At 48.5% G+C, this 18,907-nt stretch overlaps 1 protein-coding gene across 4 annotated transcripts in view; it reads left to right on the forward strand.

The window, feature by feature from the left end:
• The window catches only part of LOXHD1 (lipoxygenase homology PLAT domains 1), a 183,328-nt gene that overhangs the window by 82,406 nt on the left and 82,015 nt on the right, over positions 1–18,907 (forward strand). For 2 of the 4 annotated variants that reach the window (XM_064378976.1, XM_012440784.2), the window contains exons 16-21: positions 2,402–2,598; positions 5,148–5,340; positions 8,822–8,982; positions 11,478–11,952; positions 12,414–12,568; positions 14,504–14,637. In XM_064378976.1, the coding sequence (XP_064235046.1) occupies positions 2,402–2,598; positions 5,148–5,340; positions 8,822–8,982; positions 11,478–11,952; positions 12,414–12,568; positions 14,504–14,637 (1,315 nt within the window). Of the gene's footprint in view, positions 1–2,401; positions 2,599–5,147; positions 5,341–8,821; positions 8,983–11,477; positions 11,953–12,413; positions 12,569–14,503; positions 14,638–14,913; positions 14,944–15,050; positions 15,075–18,907 lie in introns of those variants that run through there. The other 2 variants (XM_064378977.1, XM_012440785.2) reach the window with 2 other exon arrangements.

The following is an 18,907-nucleotide window of genomic DNA, read 5'->3' on the forward strand; positions in this document are numbered from 1 at the left end:
TGTGCCCTTGGTGAGACAGGGGCCTTCCCTCAGCTAAGCCCTTCAAGAAAACATGTGCACTTCATGATTCACAGAGGCAGCACTGGGGAGAGGGGAGGGGGAGACTCCGAGGGAGTGTCCGGAGAGTTCTTGCCTGTGCTCCTGTACACAGTCTCTTTGTGGCCTCGGATGTGAGGCCCTGAGCACATGTGGGTCAATAAGAGTGACAAGAGCAGTAACACAGTAATGCAGGCCAACGGTGCCAAGCATTGGCAGTACCTGTCAATCAGGCCTTGAGAAGAGAAACATTTTGAAGGGACTGCAAAATAAGGATTTAAAAACTGCTGAGTATCATCCTGGAGGCCTTAGAGTTTTCCTTACTGGTGGTATTTCTTCCATTGCTTGGGTTTGATCATGAGCTTTAGACAAAATTTAAAAGAAGCTTATCTCCAGAATCCTTGACATTACCAATACCTCATGTTTATCATTTATCATCTCATTTGAGCTCTACAATAATTCCAGAAAATGGGCAGAACTGATGTTGGCCATGGGTCAGATGGAGAAACTGAGACCTGGAAGAGCTGAAGATATTTTTATTTTTATTTATTTGTTTATTTTTGAGACAGCTTCTCACTCTGTCAACCAGGCTGGAGTGCAATGGTGGGATTTCAGCTCACTGCAGCCTCAACCTCCTGGGCTCAGGTGATCTTCCTGCCTCAGCCTCCTGAATAGGCAGGGCTATAGGTGTACACCACCACACCTGGCTAATTTTTATATTTTTTGTACAGATGGGGTCTCTTTATGTTGCCCAGGCTGGTCTTGAACTCCTGGGTTCAAATGATCTACCTACCTTGACCATCCAAAGTGCTGGGATTAGAGGCATAAGCCATGGCACCCAGCGGCTAAAGATATTTATATCTGACCTTTTCTAAGGTCAGACTGCAGTGTTTGAACTGGAGTGTCCCATTTCTGGTCTCAGAATTACAGAATTTAAGATCTGGGAAGCAACCCAGGAGATGAAATAACCCATGTCCGTGGACCCTTCTTCCCCTGCAACCCCAGCAACACCCAGGTGTGTAGTCAGTGATGGAGCTGGGACCAGCACCCAGGGTGTCTCTGTCTATGTCACTGTCCTCCCCACTCCAGCAAGCCCCTATTTCACCATGTGGACAGGGCCTCCTGACCCCCTGCTTCCTCAGTCAGAGCCTCTGAAAGCATTTAGATCAAGCCTATCCCACCCGCAGCCTGCATGCATGTGGCCCACAACGGCTTTGAATGCGGCCCAGCACAAACTTATAAACTTTCTTAAAACATAAAATTTTTTTTGCAATTTTTGTTAATTCATCAGCTATCATTAGTATTAGTGTATTTTATGTGTGGCCCAAGTCAATTCTTCTTCCAATGTGTGCCAGGAAAACCAAAAGATTGGACACCCCTGGTTTAGATGGATAATGGTGTAAGAAAGAGGTTTTCTTCCCAGTCTCTGCTACTCATCTTTCAGCAAGAACAGAAGTCATTTCCTCAAGTGCCGTTGTGTGGCACTAATGGAGCTGATCTGGACCAGACCCGCAGCTCTGGCCTTCCCCAGGGCTGGACCCCAAGCAAAGTGTGCTCAGCTGACTTTCTCCAAATCCTTCTTCCTAGTGGGAGGACCCGACAGTGGCAGTGAATGACAGACCTAGGAGTGAGCATCACTCACCTTTCCCAGTGCTTCCTCTTCTTTGCCCAAGACACACACCCAAGAACAAGTCTGGAGGACTTAGGGTCTTGCCTTGTATTATTCCAGGACTCACCTTTTCCTTGGGTGTTTTTATCCATGAAGACAGATGATGCAGACTTTCCTGGCTAATAAAATGGAGTGACACCCTCGTGGTGGCCCAGTGAAGAGCAGGGGGCTTCGAGTCCACACGAGGGTTTTATTCCTGGCTGGCGACTTCTTAACTGTTGCCATCCTGCACCAAACACATGACCTTCTGAGGCTCAGATTCCTTGCCTGTGAAACCATGGTCAGAATCCTTAGCAACAATACCATGTGTATAATGCTCTAGGCACTGTCTGGAAAGGTCGATCCTTCCTTTGTCTCAGTTTCCTTGTCCACTGTTGGGGAAGCTAGATCAGGTGATTGTGGGAGATCCTTTCAGCCTCTTACATGTTGTTCTTGCTTGTCATTTACATGCTTTCCAGTTCTCAGCCATTCACCTACTAGAATTCTGATTTCGTAATTGAGAAGACCTCACGGAGGTAGAAAGAACCCCTGCCCCAAGTTGCAGGGTTGCTTAGAGCAGGAGCCTGAATTCTCGATTCCCAGCCTGTGTCCCTCTCAAGCCTCCAGCTCCAGACTGCCCTCCTGTACAGATATCCTGCTTCCTGCCACCCCCTGCACTAACCCCCTCCCTTCCTCCCTCTGCCTTGGGCTGTTCAGACTTTCGCTATCACATCAGCTTGAAGACCGGAGATGTCTCCGGGGCCAGCACAGATTCCAGAGTCTACATCAAGCTCTATGGGGATAAATCTGATACCATCAAGCAAGTTCTTCTTGTCTCTGACAACAACCTCAAAGACTACTTTGAACGTGGCCGAGTGGATGAGTTCACTCTTGAGACCCTGAACATTGGAACTGTAAGTCTTCTTCCCAAGACGATGTGACAGCATCCCACCCATTCCCCAACACACATGTGACCACACACATATATGTCCACACACAGTCACACATGCACACACATACGTAGGGGTAAACACATTTTGAAGGGGGAAAAAAGCCCACTTGGGAGTAGTTAGTGAGGTATGTTGTTTTCTAGCTGTGACCTAGAGCAGCTGAAGATATGTAAACAGTGGTGATGCTTCCAGAGCCTTGGGGGTGGAATGTGTATTTTTAGTGGCATTACCTCAACATTTTATTTACCTACATATCCAGGACCAATGTACATGGGTCATACACACTGGAGAAGGAGACACTGAGTGCAGGGAAGGAAAAGAGAAAGGAGGACTAAGAAAAGGGGCTGAAAATACTTCCTAATTTCAAACTTGAGTGTGCATCAGAATTGGGGCCAGGAAACTTGTTTCAGTGCACACTTCTGGGCCACACCTGAGAGATCTGCCTTGGGAGCTGGAACCCAAGTGCCTCCAGATCAAGGCTCCAGGTGGCTCTGCTACAAGCACTTCATCAAAGAGAAAACTGAACAGCAAGTAAAGCACAAGGACAGACTTGAATCAGTCATCTATCACTGCGGTCGGGAAAGGAGGCCAGAGTGAACTGAACCCAAGTTTGTGCAGAGATTTACAGGACTCTTTAAAGTGGGGATGGAAGAATAGGGGGAGGTAAACAGGGGCTCAGTAGAGTCAGGAGAAAAGCACGAAAAGCAGTAATGGGGAGGTTGGCCCATGCAGAACCCATATGGGTTTGCTAACTGATGCTTTTTGGCATTCGGGTCCTATCCTCCCAGAGTCTGGCAGACAGAAGCCCTATCTTCAGGTATTGGCTGGAACCAATAGTACATTCTTTTGACAGCCTTGAGTTTTCTAAGGCAGGCATAGCAAGGGGATTAGGGTAACCCTAGGGATGTGGCCTTGAGCTGTTAGAAACTATGTTAGTGTTTTGTTCAAGTCTTTACAGGCCAAGATTGAGGCTCAGTTGAGAAAGGGTTCAGGAGCCTGGCTAGAGTTTGACCAAGGTGAGAATTTTTCTTGACATCACCTGGAGAAACACAGTTCTAAATCTTGGACTTGAGCCTTGGAGATGTCTTTAGAAATGACTGAGCTGGGATCTGTGCTACCACCTGCTGTTCTCAGGGTGTGGCTTGGTGGAAATGGAGATGGTAACAGGCCCTCGATCTGGAACCTCATCTTTCCTGCCCCTTCCCTCTCTGGGAGTCCCACCCTATTTCAGGTCCTAGGAATCTCTTCTTCCATCAAAACTCACTCCAGAGAAAGATCTCATGTCAGTCATTTATACCTCAAGGTTAGTGAACTTAAATCAATGTTTTCATTTATAGAAATGTATTTACATTTTAAACTGAATCAATAATTGCAGAGTGAAAATGCTTTTCTCTTTACTAAAGGATTTTGGGCAGCAGCCAGCAGGTAAATGAGACCTCTAGGAAGAGTAAGGTGGCAGTGGGAGGGCATTTAAGCTTCTTCCTGAGTTTCTGAAACACCCTCAGCAAACAGTGTAGCCAAGACATTGGGAGCATGGGCTCTGGCTACCAACCACATATTTGAGACCCATTTCCACTTACCTGCCATGTGTAAGTTATTTAATCTATGTTTGCCTCCATTTTCTCATTCATAACAACATGGGGTACTAATGGGGTTATTACCCTTAAATATGTGAATAACACCCGTATACTCATACTAAGTGCTCAGTAAATGCTACTGAACAATTAATCTATGTCAGATGCAAAGTGTTGTAGAAGTGAATTAGTACCTGCCCTTAGGGAGCATCCGGTCATATCAGACACCTACCCTTTCAGCCAGTTCCTCGCTGGGACTTTCACAGTCCTGAGCGAAAGAAGAACAACAAAACTCTTCCCTGTCCCTTGACATGCACCCAGAGGGCTCTCAGGGTTTGTAAGCTTAAGCTGGTTTTCTTCTGATAATTCCAGGGGACTAGGCTGCATGCACTTAGCTCTGACGTTGTTGCCATTACCAGCTGCAAAGAGGCACTTAGGACTGGGAAGAGCGAGAGCAGGCTCGCACGGACAGTTTTCTCAATCTGGCCTTTTGGCACCAGACTCATGGCTAACATCACCTCTTCAAACCATCACAGAGAGAATCTCCCCCAACACGGTTATTGGAAGGTGATGGCAAGCATTTTAAACATTTGCTTTCTCATCTGGCCATGACCTAACGTGATTAAGTGCTAGTGGAGCTTTCAAAGTTCTTGTCACCTCCACTCCCCTCTTGCTTCTCACCATAGCCCTGGGAGGTATGCTGGGCTTAGGAGAAGGGAATGGTGGCTCCAGGCAGGTGCAATGATGCCCTGATCCCCTGGCTGGCTGATGGCAGGGCAAGAATGGGACCCTAAGTCTCCTATGGAGCTTCCCTCTCTTGGGGACTGGAGACATGGGTTGAGTAGCGCTGTTTGTATTGGTGTTTGGGGAGGTAGGGATAGGGGCATGGAGGTTCCTACACACTGGCTCCTTGTTCACCCTCACTCGGGTTTCCTTCAGATCAACCGGCTGGTGATTGGGCACGACAGCACTGGCATGCATGCCAGCTGGTTCCTGGGCAGCGTTCAGATCCGTGTGCCCCGCCAAGGCAAGCAGTACACTTTTCCTGCCAACCGCTGGCTGGACAAGAACCAGGCTGATGGGCGCTTGGAGGTGGAGCTGTATCCCAGCGAGGTGGTGGAGATCCAGAAATGTATGGAGGAGACTGTGGCGGGACCAGTCATTGCTCCCACAGGGGATGGGGCTGAGGGGAAGGAGGAGGGACCATGGGGCAATGTGGGTCTTGCCGACAGGTGCGGCTGATAGGGTCCTGCAGGGAGAAAATGGGGGCTCCCACTGCCTCTGGCACCATGGTTCTGGGAGGGAAGAAGGGCTCATTTTATAGATGAGGAAACTGAGGACCCAATGGATGAAACATTGTTTTCTGGAATAAAGGCAGCAAATGACTATTAGGAAATACACACTCTCAACCCTGTACAGGAGTTTGAGACCTAGATCATGTCTTCTGCGATGAAGACTGTCTGGAGATAAAAACATTCACTTATTTTTAAAAAATACACAGCCCTCCACATCTGTGGGTTCCACATCAGTGGATTCAACCAAGGATCAAAAACGTTTGGAAAAATATTGCATCTGTACTGAACATATCATTATTCCCTAACAGTGCAGTATAACAACTATTTATATAGCATTTACATTATATTAGGTTTTATAAGTAACCTAGAGATATTTAAAGTGTACAGGAGGATGTGTGTAGGTTATATGCAAATACTATGCCATTTTATATGAGGGACTTGAGCATTCTCGGATTTGGGTATGCTTGAGGGTTCTGGAACCAGTCCCTGCAGATACTGAGGAATGACTGTCTATTGAGGGTTTCTCTCTGCCAGCACTGCTCTGAGCTTTGTGGGGGCAGCCATGAGCAAAATGAACAAAACCCTTGCTCTCGCAGGCTTTATATTCCACAGGGGAGATGAACAATAAGATAATGCCAACGAAGAGCCAGGAGGAACATGAAACAGGATAAAGGGTTAGCAATGGTGTGGGGGAAGGGCCTTTTTGGATAGGACAGAGACATTTCTGGGGAGGAGGACAGTGAGACCAAAGCCTGGCACAGAGAATGTCCCTTCTCACCTCTGCATTTTTTTTTTTTAGATGGAGTCTCACTTTGTAGCCAGGCTGGAGTGCAGTGGTGCAATCTCAGCTCACTACAACCTTCGCCTCCCAGGTTCAAGTGATTCTCCGAGTAGCTGGGATTTACAGGCATGCACCACCAAGCCCAAATAATTTTTTTCTATTTTTAGTAGAGACAGGGTTTCACCATGTCGCCAGGACGATCTCGATCTCTTGACCTCGTGATCCACCCACCTTGGCCTCCCAAAGTGCTGGGATTACAGGTGTGAGCCACCGCGCCTGGCATTTTTTTTTTTTTTTTTTTTTTGAGACAGAATCTCACTCTGTCACCCAGGCTGGAGTGCAGTGGCACAATCTCGGATCACTGCAACCTCCACCTCCCAGGTTCAAGCGATTCTCTTGCCTCAGCCTCCTGAATAGCTGGGATTACAGACATGTGCCACCCTGCCTGGAAAATTTTTGTATTTTAGTAGAGATGGGGTTTCTCCATGTTGGTCGGGCTGGTCTCGAACTCTTGACCCCAAGTGATCCACCTGCCTTGGCCTTCCAAAGTGCTTGCATTACAGGCATGAACCACCATGCCCAGCCTCACCTCTGCATTTCTACATCTGCCCTGAAAGCAACTGCCCAAGGCTCATCTCCACAGCAGCTTCCCTGAGAGAGAACCCCAGTATAATATCACTTCTCCCACTCCCAGAACTCTTTGAACGTCTTTTCATGTGTGCGTTTACTCTCCCCAACCAACCTGCAAGTTCCTTTAGGGCTGTGTTATATACACATGCTTTGTAATGGCACCTGCCAGTGTGAGAATTAACTCCTTCCTTCGTTTTATAAATTAACACTGGAATTCCATCAGAGTAGTATAGATACTAATCAAGAAGATAAAAAAGCAATAGTTCCCTTATCTACCTCTTCCCCCTACCCCATCGCTTTTCCTCAATGGTAACAACTTTACTTTAGATATTTCCTCTAAAATTTAGCTCTGTATTTTTAAACAGTATACCTATAAATTTTTATGTATTTATTTTTTAGAGACAGGATGTTTCTCTGGCACTTAGGCTGGAGTGCAGTGACACAATCATAGCTCATTGCAGCCTTGGCTCCTGGGCTCAAGCAATCCCCCTGCCTCAGCCTCTTGAGTAGCTGGGACTACAGGCACATGCCACTACACCCATCAATTTTTATTTTTATTTTATTTTTGTAGAGATAGGCATCTTGCTGTGTTGCCCAGGCTGGTCTTGAACTCCTGGCCTCAAGCAATCCTGCCTCAGCCTCCCACAGCAGTGGAATTACAGGCCTGAGCCACTGTGCCTGGCCTCAATTTTTAAATTTTATAGTCTTAGACATTATCTATTAACTTCCTACTATGGAAGATGAGGATTTAGCTCTTTTAACATACACAGTCACTTGTATGGGCCCTCATGTGCGTGCATGCATACATGCACACACACACACATTCTCTCTCTCTTTCCCTCCTTCCAGCCTTCAATACAGCTAAATCAGTGTTCAATTTTTATATTATTATAACTATGTCAATATTCATGGCTGAGTCACCCACCTTGTGATAATTGCTTTTCATCTTTTGTAGAGCTTTATGTTTTTTCTGGATTAAGTCTCCTTTTTCAATGGATCACTCTCTCTGTGCTCACCACTCTCTGCATTACTGTGCTAGGCTTTTTCTGGAATGAGTCTCCTTTTTCAGTGTATCGCCCCCTCTGTGCTCACCCCCTCTGTGTTAATGTGCTGGGTTTTTTTCTAGAGTGAGTCTCCTTTTTCGATGGACCGCTCTCTCTGTGCTCACCCCTCTCTGTGTTACTGTGCTGGGTTTTTTTCTGGAGTGAACTTCCTTTTTCGATGGATCACTCTCTCTCTGCTCACCGCTCTGCGTTACTGTGCTAGAGCTGCCTTGTCACTGTGGACTCACCTGGTCTCTTTGCATCCCGGTGTCTCTCTGTGTGCCACAACTTCCTTTTCTTATAAGGACACCAGTCAGCTTGGTGTAGGACCTGCCCTTGGGGGTGTCATTTAAACCAGTCACCTCTCTAAAGACTCTTATCTCCAGACATAGTTACATTCTGAGGTACTGGGGTTACTGCTTCAACATAAGAATTTTGGGGGGGCCTAATCACTTCTTAAAGGTCCCACCTCATAATATAGTTACAATGGCGATGACATTTCAGCATGAGTTTTGGAGAGGACAAACATGCAAACCATAGCAGGCAGGCACACAGCAGGGCTCACCAGCTGGTATGTGACTCCGCCTCCTTCCTGGCACGTGTGGTGCAGGGGATGACCGGGATATGTGTCTGATTGCTTACATTTGGCATTTCCACCACCTCTTCTCCTCTAAGCCTCAGTTTGCTTACCTGCAAAATGGGAATGATTGTCCTTACTCAGGGTGTTGAGGTGAGGATTAGGTAAGTGAATGGCTGCGAAGTGCCAGGCATGTGGAACGAGCTTGTAAAGTGTTTGTTTTGTTACTATCATTGTCATTGTTATCGTTACTAAGTGTTCCATTTCTCCTGCATGTGCCTACCCAGTGGTCCACTATGAGGTTGAGATTTGGACGGGAGATGTGAGTGGCGCAGGCACCAGTGCCCGAGTCTACATGCAGGTCTATGGTGAGAAAGGCAAGACAGAAGTGCTCTTCCTCTCCAGCCGCTCAAAAGTTTTCGAACGGGCGTCCAAGGACACATTCCAGGTATGTGGGGTCAAGGAGCGGGCGGTGCCTATTGGCAGGCCCAGTGGACACCAAGCTGCTTCCCTGGGTATGCTCATTTCCTCAGTCAACACTCACCTGAGAATGGGCTGCCTCTCTCCAGCTGGGTGGAAAACGCTTCCTCTCTCCAGACTTAAGCTTTCGGCCTGAAATAAAGGGATTGGACTAGATCAGTGGTTTCCACCCCGTGCTCATGTTACAATCACCTGGGGAGCTTCAGGAAAAAAGTACTGCCTGGTGCATACCCCACACTGAGCAAATCAGAACCTCTGGGGATGGGATATGTTTTCTGGGTGTACTTTTAAAAGCTCCTCCAGGGATACTAACATGCTGCTGATCCTGAGAACCGTGGGGGCGGGTGATTGGGATCTGGCAAAAGATGGCACCAAGGTTGTGGTTCCTCCACTCATTCCTAGCCCTGTGGCCTCTGAGTCTACAGTTCTCTGAAGCCTGATGAGAGGGAAATGCTTCCCAGCCAGGACACTGGGAGACTTGGAATTTTGTGGCTGTTTCCTGCATGTCCCAGGTCTCCTTTCTTCCTTTCCAAGTCTTTCGATAGAAGGAAAAAAGAGATGAGAATGTGAGCATATTGTTGGCAAGAGAGGAGGATGCATGGGTGGCATCCCTTGGGAAAACATGAATGTTTTATTGCAGATATGAGAGTGTGTGTGCATGTGCAGATGTATGTGTGCAGGCAGCATGTTCATGCTGGGTGCTCTGTGTTTCTGCATGCCAGGAGCACCTTACCTTCAGCAAAGAGTCCTTGCCCAGTGCCCAGGAAAGATGGTCCTGGCTGAACTGGGGCCTGGACCAGGGTCACAAGTGTCTGGAACGTCCAAGATGGAGGGAGCCTCATTGAATCAGATACCCTCATTCACTGCTGAGGAGGCAGAGGCCCAAGTATTTTAGCTCTCCAAGCCTCCACTTCCTCATCAGTTAAAACCTAGCTTTATAATACCTGCCTGGCTGGCTTCACAGTTCCTGTAATGATCAAGTGTCAATGTCAGGGAATGCACTTGGAAAGGAGTGCCCAGATATGGAGATGGAACTGGATAGCATGTCTTCTGGATGCCAATTCACTGGATGTGGTGGTGGGTGAAGGCACAGCTGGGCAGAGAGATGTGAGGGAGGCCAGGGGTGCAGCAAGCTGGCCTCCTTGGGAAGGTTGATTGCAGGTGTGCTGTCACCTGGGAAATGCTGAAGAGGAGAGCTATTGTGCTGAAGAAGTGATTTACCAGGTCCAGAGGCTGTCCCCTAAGTATCTGAGAAGGATAAATTCCGCTCTCCCAGGGGACCTGGACTCTACCATGACTGGTGATTTTGGGGCAAAGGTGGGTTGGCTGCATTGTGGACTCATGAACAGGAGGTCAGAAGGCCTGAGTTCTCATGTAGGTCTGGACTTGAATTGTAGGACACTGTGGAACTCATGGGACAGCCTTGGCCTCAGTTTGCCCTGAGACTCAGTGGAAGAACTGGTGGGATCAGGATTTGAGAAGGGTCAAACTCCAGACAGAGGCTTACCAGCATCAGGAAGCCTGGGAAGACTCTGACTAGCAACAACCCTCATGTGAGCCCTCCCCTGAGTGCTGCAGGGGACAGGCCAGACCCCACCTCAATGTGGGTCCTTCCTCAGAGCCTGGGCCTCAGGAAGAACTCAGGTCTCATGATCTAGAGTGGATGATGCCATCAACACTGCCTTTTGAGCCAGTTGTGTGCTATGTCCATCCTGGGAGAGACTGAAAATGATGGTCTCTGCCCTTAAGGACATCATCATGAGGGCAGAGACCAGCTCGTGAGGATAAAGAGGGCATCCAGGCTAGACCAGCACAAGAGCTAAGCCCTGGGACCCTTCTGTGCTCTTGGGGAGAGGACAGTCAGGCTGAGGCCATTGCTCAGGGTTGGGAGAGGAGGGAGCTTGGGCCTCTGTGGGTGTGGGTGAAATTTTTGTTTTTGAAAAGGAGCACTTTTGTTTTTATATGTGGTTAACACTGAAAATTTTTGTAAAGAGAACACAGGGGCACAAAGTTAAAGTAAAAGTAATGAAACACAGGAACCTGAATGAATAGATTGTAGCTACAAGTAGAGGAAGGGATAAAGGCAGGACAAGTAAGGGAGCTGTATGAGCCGTGATATGGGCATAGAAATCACAGGAATGAGTGGGGTGTGTGTGTGTGTGTGTGTGTGTGTGTGTGTGTGTGTGTGTGTGTACATGTGTGTTTAAGAGAGAAGAAGAGGGAGACCACCTTGATCACCACAGAGGCTGGAAGAAATAAACTTGGTTGGAGGATGGGGCCGGGTGATCCCAGTGGAACCAGCACAGGTGTGGCTGGAGAGAAGGAGCTGGTGGAAGAGTCTGAGCACAGAGACCCCAGCCCTCTCCATTCTGCAGCTCAGCAAACAGGCCCTACACCTGGCTCTTTGGGGGAGGCAGGGAGGACACTGGGGACACCACAGCCACTGCCCTGACTTTTAAACAGCTGGAGGCGGCCGACGTGGGCGAGGTCTACAAGCTCCGGCTTGGGCATACGGGCGAGGGCTTTGGGCCCAGCTGGTTCGTGGACACTGTGTGGCTGCGGCACCTGGTGGTGCGGGAGGTGGACCTCACGCCAGAGGAGGAGGCCCGGAAGAAGAAGGAGAAGGACAAGCTGCGGCAGCTGCTCAAGAAGGAGCAGCTGAAGGCCAAGCTGCAGAGGAAGAAGAAGAAGAAGAGGAAGGGCAGCGATGAAGAGGACGAGGGGGAGGAGGAGGAGTCGTCCTCATCAGAGGAGTCCTCAGAAGAGGAGGAGGAGGAGGAGACCGAGGAGGAGGAGGAGGAAGAGGAGGAGTTTGGGCCAGGGATGCAGGAGGTGATTGAGCAGCACAAGTTTGAAGCCCATCGCTGGCTGGCCCGGGGCAAGGAGGACAACGAACTTGTTGTGGAGTTGGTGCCGGCTGGCAAGCCGGGTCCTGAGCGTAAGCAGCAGGGGTCAGGGGTCAGACAATTCCTCTAAAGGGGGCCCACGGGGGCAGGGGGCCTAGATCCCCCTCACATGGAAGCCAAATAGGTGGGCATCCATCATGGTTCCCAAATAGCTCTCTTGACCTGCATGTGAAATGTCACCATTGACACTGCTGTTTGGGAATAAGCATGGCCCTTGCCCTGAGGTTCTCAGGAGGAATCAATGACTTTGGGAGGAGCATTGATGTGACTCAATACAACTAACTGGGGGGACATGAGGTGGGAGGGCTGCCTGCTGGCTCCATGGTGAAGGAGTCCTGGGTTGGGAGGAGGGGCAGTTTAATCCCAGGTTAGTGTAGATGCATCTGAAGATCCCTCCTGCTCTGGGATCTGGCTGGATCTGAGAGGCTGTGCCTCAGATCCATCTACCCCAAGGCCCTGGGGCCCTCCATGCTGCATCTTTCTGTGTCTCCAGCCAACATCTATGAGGTCCAGGTGATCACAGGGAATGTGCCCAAGGCCGGCACTGATGCCAACGTCTACCTAACCATCTACGGGGAGGAGTATGGGGACACAGGCGAACGACCCCTGAAGAAGTCAGACAAGTCCAACAAATTTGAGCAGGGGCAGGTAGGGTGAGGGTCTCTGGCCCCTGGGTGGGTGCTGTGGGTGTGGTGGCCTCTCAGATTCCCATGGCAGCCCATCCCAGCACAATGGCTGCTATGTCTAGTGGTGTGGCTTGTTCACACCACCAGGTTTCATGGCAGTACCTCGTCTGTAACACTGATACTTTGGGGTGGGGTGGGTTATAAGAGAATTGCAGGCAGGGTCTCAGCACATGGAACCCACAGGCCAGCTGACCCATAGGAACAGAGAATGGCATTGAGTGGCAGATGGGGACTACTTAATGGCACTCAGTAGGGGAGCCAGGGGTTCAAGAGGAAGTCCTCGCCACAAGGTAGTGTCTTGGGGAAAACTAGGGGGAAGGAGCAACTTTAACTGGGCCTTGGCAGGTGAGTATAGTGTAGACACAGAAAGACGACAGTGGAAGATGTTCTCAGAAGATGAAACTGCATGAGCAAAGATACAGAGGTGGAAATGGGGAAGGCCAGTTTGGGACAGTGAGTCTTCCAGCTGAGTTGTGGTCAGCACTGAGCCTGAGTGGATAAGCTTGGATAAGGCCAATTTAGGGTATGGGGTGGGCGGGGTCATGAGAGTCTTAAAAGACAGGCTGAGAAGCCAGAATGCAGTGGGAATTCATGAAAAGAAATGCACATTCCTTACTCTTCCAGGTGTAGTGGGAAAAGCGTGGATCCTTCAGTCTTGTCCTTCAAGATTTTACAATATTCCCTGGCTAGAAAACTATCTCTTATCTCACCCTTCCTATTCCTGCCTCTACCCCAAAGCCAAGTTCTCTCATTAACACAGATTTTTAAAAAATGAACTAGATTCATTAACGTATTTCTGGGCTCATGGCTTGATTGCTTGATTTATTTCAGGGGCTCCCTGCTTTTTCTTTAAAGTATCTCTCCCATGACCTGAGAATGTAATTTATTTAAGTGTTTTCCTTTAAAAATTATAGCCACATATTTCTGGATTGGAAAAAAATTTCTATAGAGGACCACATAACTGGTACAATTGGTAAAATTTGAACATGGACTGTATGTTAGATAATAGCATGATGTCGATGTTAAGTTTTCTGAATTGGATCATTATAGTGTGATTATATGATAATATCCTGGTTCTTAGGAAATCCATGTTGAAGAATTCAGGGATAAAGAATCACGGTATCTACTACTTACTTTCAAATGATTTAGAAAAACAGAAAGAGCAAGAGAGAGTGTAAGAGATGACATGGAGTGAGAAAGCAAATGTTACAAATAAGTGCAGAAACTAAACAAAGGCGTATGAACTTTCATCAAACTATTTCTGAAAGTTCTCTGTAGATTTTAAATCTTCTTCAAAATTAAGAGTCAAAAAAATGATATCCAAGAAGACCCCCTGGCGTGGGCTGCTTCCTCCAGTGCGCAGAGCAGTTGCGTACGTTCACACGGTGTGGTCCACGTGCCCTCTTCTCGCCTGAATGGTGGGCAAATCCGTCTTCAATTTCTGTCAGTCACTTTGGATTTGCACAGCACCAGCTCATAGCAGGTACTTAATACAAATATGTGATTGAAGCAGATTATGCACACACGTGCACACATAGCAGAGGATCTCAGTGCACCCCTTCGCCTACGCACAAACACCCACCACAGATGTAGGCATCCAGCCAGCCAACCTATCTTCTCTTCTGCCTCTCTCAAGGTCACCTTCACTCTTCTCTCCTCCTTCCACCTTCCTGGACATAATGAGAGTAAGAAGATCACCTGGCAGGGACGAGTTAGAGAAACAATCGTGCAGACCAAACACCAGACTAATGAGCGGCATTCTCCATCATCCCCACTCTTGGTTGCTTTGGGTCTCGCCGTTGGCCTCTGGCTGCCCTGGTCCTTGGGAGGGTGGAGCTGATGGCCAGCTTGGCAGGGGTGGGTCTTACCCCACTGAGTGTTCCCTGGCCCTTTCCAGACAGATACCTTCACTATCTATGCCATTGACCTGGGGGCCCTGACCAAGATTCGGATTCGCCACGACAACACAGGCAACAGAGCAGGCTGGTTCCTGGACAGAATAGACATCACTGACATGAACAATGAGATCACGTGAGTGTGGGGCGGCAGGGAGGGGCGCTGCTCTGAGGGAGGCCATGTCTGCCACTGAGGTAGTCCTGGTAGAAGACCGGGGGGTGGACTGGCTGTGACGTCAGAGGGTGAGGGTGGGCTGGGTGACACTTGAGGGTGAGGTGGACTGGCTGTGACATTGAAAAGTAAGGGTGGACTGAGTGACACCTGAGAATGAGGTGGGTGAGTATGAGGGTGAGGGTGGGCTGGGGTGATGTCTGAGGCTGAGGGTGAGCTGAGTGATGCCTGAGGGTGAGGGTGGGCCGGCTGTGACCCTGGAGGGTAAGGGTGAACTGGGTGACATCTGAGAATGAGGGTGGGTGGGTATGAGGGTGAGGGTGGGCTGGGGGTGATATCTGAGGCTGAGGGTGAGCTGGTAATGCCTGAGGGTGAAGGTGGGCTGGCTGTGACATTGGAGGGTGAGGGTGGACTGACTGTGACATCGCAAAGTAAGGGTGGACTGGGTGACATCTGAGAATGAGGGTGGACTGGCTGTGATGCCTGAGGCTGAGTGTGGGCTGGGTAACATCTAAGGGTGAGGGTGGGCTGGCTGTGTAGCCTCTCATAGCTATCAGAGCAGGTTTACTCACATTGCAGGCTGGACGGGCATTGCCTTTCTCCCTCTTTTCTCCTTGGTAGCCCCCAGTATCACCTATCCTGTGAGATGATGATCCCCCAGACCAGCAACTCTTGAGATCCATCAGTTCAGAGAGACAGGATTTGCAATCTCTGTCAGACCCTCGGCCTAGTCTCCAGGCCCACGCACAGCTCACCCACAAGCTTCTCCATGTATAAATTAACTTCCAGTACATTCTTTTAATATTCTATACCAGGGGTCAGCAGACATTTTGTGTAAAGACCAGATAGTAAATGTTTTAGGTTTTGCGGGCATCTGGTCTCTGGAATGACAGCCTTGCTGGTGTAACACAAAAGCAGTCATAGATGATGCCGAAATGATTGGGCGTGGCTGTGTCATTTTGACATGTGAAAATTATATGAACTTCAAATTTCAGTGTCCAATAAAACTTTGTGGACACTGAAATTTGAAGTTCATATAATTTTCACGAGTCAAAAAATGTTATCCTTCCTTAGATTTTTCTTCCAGCCCTTTAAAAAATGTAAATCCCCACATAGCTTATGGATGTCCACAAGCAGGGTAGGCCCGATGGGGCCTGAAGGCCGTAGTTTGCTGACCCCTGCTGGAGGCTCACAGCTGCCACGTGAGCTGGGCTGGGAAAAGAGTGTTGTGTCTTCCCACAGGTCTACACCCTTAGGGAGGTGAAGCCACAGCCCCAGAATCGGTCAGTGCCACGGCCAGGACCAGAACTCCAGACTGTCCATGTTAAATTGGACATGTTTTCCATTAGACCACATTGCCCCTTGGGTGTAAGGGGCCCAGGAACAAGAGAAAGAAGAGAAGTCCCCTTGTATGAGTGGAGTGGGACAAAGAAGAAAGCATACATGATCCTGAGTGGGCTTTGGGGCCGCTGAAGACCTGCCAGTGCCTAGAATTTAGTGGGCACCTCATCAACAAGTCTTTATGGACTTAAATCAACTCCCCAGCCCACAGTCTTGTTGGGCTCGCCTCTGTGCAGGGCAGGGGATGACAGGGTTCTCACATCTCCCACCCCACCCTGCCCCACCAGCCCAAGGGAACACTGAGCCACAGTTCGCAGATAGCCCAGTGTCCTGGTTTTTGTGAGGTCACTGTGACAGTGCATAAAGGCCATAGGACAGCCCCTTGGCTGGGAGCCAGGGTCCTGACCTGGGGTCGGACTTCTGTCAGAAACTCATCAGGTCACCTTGGACAAGTCTTGCCATCTTTATGGGCTTTTGTTTCCTCTTCTGATAAATGGGCTTCATGATGGCAGCCTAGATGGCTGAAAATGTTCTGAAAATCCAAGGCATTTAAGCTTGGAAAGGAAAAAGTGCCGCAGAACCATGAGGCTGGGGACAAACTGTGAACATCCCAGCTTCCCCTTGCAGCTCCGTGGGGGTTAGTAATTCTCTGCCACTGATTTGGCATTTCTGGGCTAGCCCAACAATTTAAAAATTATTATAGCTTTATAAGCTATTGTAATGCCTGTCAGTACTTGTCTTCCTTCATTATTCTTTAAAAATATTTGCTATTCTTGCCTTTTTTCAAATCAAGACATTAAGTGATTTGAAAAAAAAAATCCTCTTGGAATTTTGATTGTTATACCATTAAGTGTATGTGTAGAGAATTGCATATTTAGAATAAGTGCTACCCCCCGGTATACTTTCCATTTATCCAGCTGTTTATGAACCTCCTTAATGCTTTACAATTTCCTCCACATAGCTGCTACACATTCTTGTTAAGTTTATGCCCAGGTATATTATATTTTATTGCTCTTGTGAATAGAATCTTCTCATTACTCTTCTTTTTCCCCTCCCTTTCTGTTCTTCCTTCCTCCACTCTCCCCTGCTCTCATCTCCCCCTCTTCCCTCCCCATCCCTTTCTGTTGGCGTGGCTAGTTTACAGTCCTTTGCTTCCTTTGCTATAGAAGTAGCAGTCCATCAGGGCTCTGTGATGAGCCAGCCTTAACGATCTTCAAGCCAAGAGCAACTCTACACAAAGCCTACTATGGGAGCTAGACAAAAAATTATAGTAGTTCAGAAGAAACCGAATCAGAATAGTGAATCTTCCCTTTCTTGGAGAGACACCACCTTTTCTGAAAATACCTAGGGCCTTCCCCAGGCTCTCCGTGACCTTTATGAGCTCAGGAAAAAGGCCTTTGCAGCCAAAAGGGTTTGAGAGCACTGACATCTCCCTCGCTGTTGACATGTCTAGTCAACAACCTGCATGCAGACTGGACCTCTTGGACGCCTCTCTGCCACTCACGCCCTGTCCCCAGTCCATTGGCAGAACTTATTGGCCCTTCCATCAGAAGAGCATGAGTCAGACCTCATTCCCTCTCTCTTCACCATCCCCACCCCCTGGTTGAAGCCTCCAGACCTTCTCCCACTTTCCCAAGGCCCTTTTATTGCCTACAGAGCCCAGTGACCAGGATCACACTACTCCTCCGCTCCAAATCCTGCAAAAGCTTCTTTTCACTCAGAGTCAAAGCCAGCGCACATTTGGTGGCCTGCAGGTCTGCTTCATGCTCCTCATCTCTCTTTTCTGGTCCCCTCTTGCTCACTCCTTGCTGTTCTTTGAACCCAGCAGACATGGTCCCACCTCAAGCCTTTGCATTTGTTGTTCACACTCCCTAGCAGTCCTTCCCCCAGTGGCTCCCTGTCATGCTTTCTTCAGGCAGGTCTCTGCTCATATGTCACCTCCTCAGTGAGGGAAGCATACCCCCATCCCCCTTCCCCTCATTTCTCTTTCTCTGTTTTTCTTTATATCAGCTTAACATCTGACCTACAATAAGTGGGTGTATTTAGGCACTGCTCATCTCTCCACAATAGAAGGTAAGTTCTGTGTGGTTAATGACCTCTTCTGTTTTATTTACTGCTGTGTTCACCCCAGTACCTAGAAGAATGTCTGGCATACCACAGGCATACCGTAAATACTTATTAAACAAACTAATGAATAAAAATGATGGTTGATGTGTTGATTCACAAACACATGCCGTGCTAAGTGCTAGGGGTTAAATAGCTGCCCAGATACGACTCTGTCTTTGAAGAAAGGAACTGTGATGGTCTAGGAGTCTGATGATTTAGGTTCAGGTACTTTCTCTTCCATTCCTATGTGGCCTTGGGAAAGGCAGTTGACTCCTCTGAGCCTCAGGCCTTCCATCCATACAATGGGTATAATAAACCTCATCCAGGAAATCATAATGAGGACTAGACAGAAAATGTGTGTAGGGGCCCAGCACCCTGCCTGTTACACCCAGGGCAGCACAGCAGTGGTTCTTTCCCCTTGGTGATAAGAGTCCGATTAGTTAACAATGAAAAGTGGCTTGACAGCTGAGAAAGGCTGCAGGAATGTGTGGGATTATTCTTAAGGAGCTAACACCCAAGTGAAGGAGATAAAACACAGGTGACTATAAGGCACAGTGACAGTGGTGATTGTCTCAGGGGTGACCTCAGGGAGAGGAGGGAGTCATAGGTGGGTGCATCTTTGGGGCGAGTTGGCATCTGAGACAGCCCTTCATGAATGGTAGCCTTGGATGTTTGGTGCTTGGAACAAAGAACATTAGAAGTGGCTGAAAAATTGTGATGCAGGTGGCACTGAATTGGGCAATTAAGGGGCACACACAGAAAGGAATGAATAATTCTATTTGTCTGT

The sequence above is a fragment of the Aotus nancymaae genome, unplaced genomic scaffold, assembly GCF_030222135.1.
Source record: "Aotus nancymaae isolate 86718 unplaced genomic scaffold, 86718_ANA_hifiasm-v0.15.2.pri h1tg000020l, whole genome shotgun sequence".
In the NCBI taxonomy this organism is placed as follows: Eukaryota; Metazoa; Chordata; class Mammalia; order Primates; family Aotidae; genus Aotus; species Aotus nancymaae.